The sequence below is a fragment of the Sinocyclocheilus anshuiensis genome, unplaced genomic scaffold (genome assembly GCF_001515605.1).
Source record: "Sinocyclocheilus anshuiensis isolate Anshui unplaced genomic scaffold, SAMN03320099.WGS_v1.1 scaffold265, whole genome shotgun sequence".
NCBI classification, from domain to species: domain Eukaryota; kingdom Metazoa; phylum Chordata; class Actinopteri; order Cypriniformes; family Cyprinidae; genus Sinocyclocheilus; species Sinocyclocheilus anshuiensis.
In genome coordinates this window covers 109,234-111,920 of record NW_015536465.1, presented here as the reverse complement: position 1 = coordinate 111,920, position 2,687 = coordinate 109,234, and the positions used below count along the sequence as shown (strand labels likewise).

Genomic DNA, 2,687 nt, shown 5'->3' with positions numbered 1-2,687 from the left:
GCTGAATTTTGTATCATTGTATGACTGTAATGATGCAGCGCAGGTGAGTATAAACGTGTATTTATAATGCTATTATTGATATTTACATAATATAACTAATAGCTCTATAATATTTATATTAATATAGAATTATAATGTAAATATCAATCATATTATATTAGTACATTATATGATTTTATATTATTATGGGATGTTGCAAAAATCTAGGTATCGAAAGCAGTCTCAATTACAAACATTTGACAAACTTGGCATACAGTACATACATGAATTTGAATAAATATTGTATGATATTTTGTTTTGTTAATTTACATTTGCTCCAAAAGTACTGAATTGTGGAATCACATAAACAAAACAGCATGTCAATAATCATATGTGCTCAAATTCTGCAAGATTGTTTATCTTTTCTGACTTTTCTTCATCATTTTTGCTCAATGACTTTTAGTTAGGGGATTTGGTGATTTGTAGTGGATTTATGGTCAGTTTTTTCATAGGTGTATCCTTTTCAATCTAACTAATTTCTGTTTGAGTTTTGCTTGATTTTTTTCTTCACAATAAATCCCACTTGCATAGATAAAAGTTTACGTTTAATCGAATTCAATGACATTGAGACATTTTAAGTGTGACTTGTGTGTCCAAAGGTTTTGGAGCCAGCGATGTAAGTTATATCATTAAATATGTCGGATGCATTTTTGTATCTTATCCAGATTAGCACTGCCTTTATTTACCATGGCAGACGCTTGGTGAAATTTAAAGCCAATACATTTCCTCTCTCCTCTAACGAGACTGTATTTAACTGCCATGAATAACATACAGGAGACCAGCGTTTTGGACAGAGGTCGTAGAGACATCTGCCTAACAGCTTTCTGTAGAGCTGCCTTCACAAGCAGCTGAAGAGAAAAAGCGAGTATTAGACTCTTACATGTGGTTCCCGGAGGGGACCTTAGAGGTTGCCCACTGACCGAATGCATGGTCCAAATGCATTTGGGACTACATTGCTTCTGATATATTGTTGCTGGAGTAATATTTGTGTTTCTAAGGGAACTGGGTTGTGTGCTGGCACGCTGATGAGCTGCTAAACACTGGCCTGAGCTTTCATGTCATGCTCCACAGGAGTCCCTGTGCCTTAATGCATGACATCACCCACAACATCTGGCCTTGATCATTCATGTGTGCCATTTTTCATTTTCATACAAAGCTAATGTCTAGTGGGAATGTTCCTTGCGATCGTTTTGGATGTCCAATATCTCCTCCATATAAGCTTGTGTTCAGGCGAATCTGTAATTTAGGGATAACTGCTTGCCATCAAATTGTAACCAGGTGCTGGGATGGTTGCTTTTTTTGCCTCAGGGTTGTATGGATAAGCACCGAGTGATGGGGGTACTGCGTCAAATGGAGAAGTTTCTTAAAGGACAGGAGATCCGATTCACCGAAGGGCTTCGGATTATGAAGTCCAAGCTCACCAACCTTCAAAACTCAGTGTCCAAGCTCCCACAAGCAGACCAGTTCTCATGTAAGTGCCATAACACATGACATATTCATACATCTCATTATATCAATGGACTGTGTGACTGGTTCTTTCTTCTTTCCTAAACGTGCATGTTTATTTCTGACTTACTGAGTCCACATAGAGCAGGTGTGTGATGTCATTCAGGCATCTGGAGTTGCTGGCGTCATAGTCCTCGACTCGAGGGCACTGTAAAACATACTTCAAAGTGGAATATGAAATATGTAAACCTGCAGGCTGCTTCAGATTTGAGGCCAGCCAGCGCTGTTATTGTTTTAGAACTAAAACTATCAAAAATAGCTTCCAGTAAAGCTGAAATTAAAACACAAATATTAGATGAAACACTAAAAACACACTGAAAAAAATGGTGTAAGATTTACTTTGAAACCATTTTCACTCAGAAATTGCGAGTTAATTTTTTACAAATAATTACAAAGAAACTACAAGAAACACATTTAATTAAAGGGGTCATATGATGTTGCTAAAAAGAACATTATTTTGTGTATTTGGTGTAATGAAATGTGTTTATGCGGTTTAAGGTTAAAAAAACACATTATTTTCCACATACTGTACATTATTGTTTCTCCTCTATGCCCTGCCTTTCTGAAACTCGTCGATTTTTACAAAGCTCATCGGTATGAAAAGCGAGGTGTGCTCTGATTGGCCAGCTATCCAGTACGTTGTGATTGGCCGAATACCTCAAGCGTGTGACGGAAATGTTACGCCCCTTACCATATTGTGATGCCTTGTCCCGGCTGGAACGATGAGACAAAAACATTAAAAGCCATTATAAATGAGGCATTTGTTGCATCCAGTGGGGACGGATTATAATGATTTATAATTTTTTAGACTTTTAGACTTATGTCTTTTTACGCGTTGCATCGCGCCGCGTAAACATAAAGCAGCCATGATAAACAGTTGGCGGTTAACGTTTTCTATGCACAATTTGATTTGACGAAAGTCACGAGACCTATTACTCTCTATCCAATTACGTTGATGGATAAAAATAAAATTAAAATAAGCGTGTAACTACCACAAACGGAGGAAAATAGCGGAGTAAAAGTACCGATACATAACTTAAAATGTACTCAAGTAAAAGTAAAAGTGCACAATTTTTAAACTACTCAAAAAAGTACAATTACTGATAAAAACTACTTAATTACTGTAACGTGAGTATTTGTAA

At 36.6% G+C, this 2,687-nt stretch overlaps 1 protein-coding gene across 1 annotated transcript in view; it reads left to right on the top strand.

The window, feature by feature from the left end:
- The window catches only part of LOC107688955 (fibulin-7-like), a 25,095-nt gene that overhangs the window by 304 nt on the left and 22,104 nt on the right, over positions 1 to 2,687 (top strand). The window contains exons 2-3 of the mRNA XM_016486840.1: positions 1 to 43; positions 1,348 to 1,510. The exon at positions 1 to 43 is cut by the window's left edge and continues 1 nt beyond it. Of these exons, the coding sequence (XP_016342326.1) occupies positions 1 to 43; positions 1,348 to 1,510 (206 nt within the window). The remainder of the gene's footprint in view (positions 44 to 1,347; positions 1,511 to 2,687) is intronic.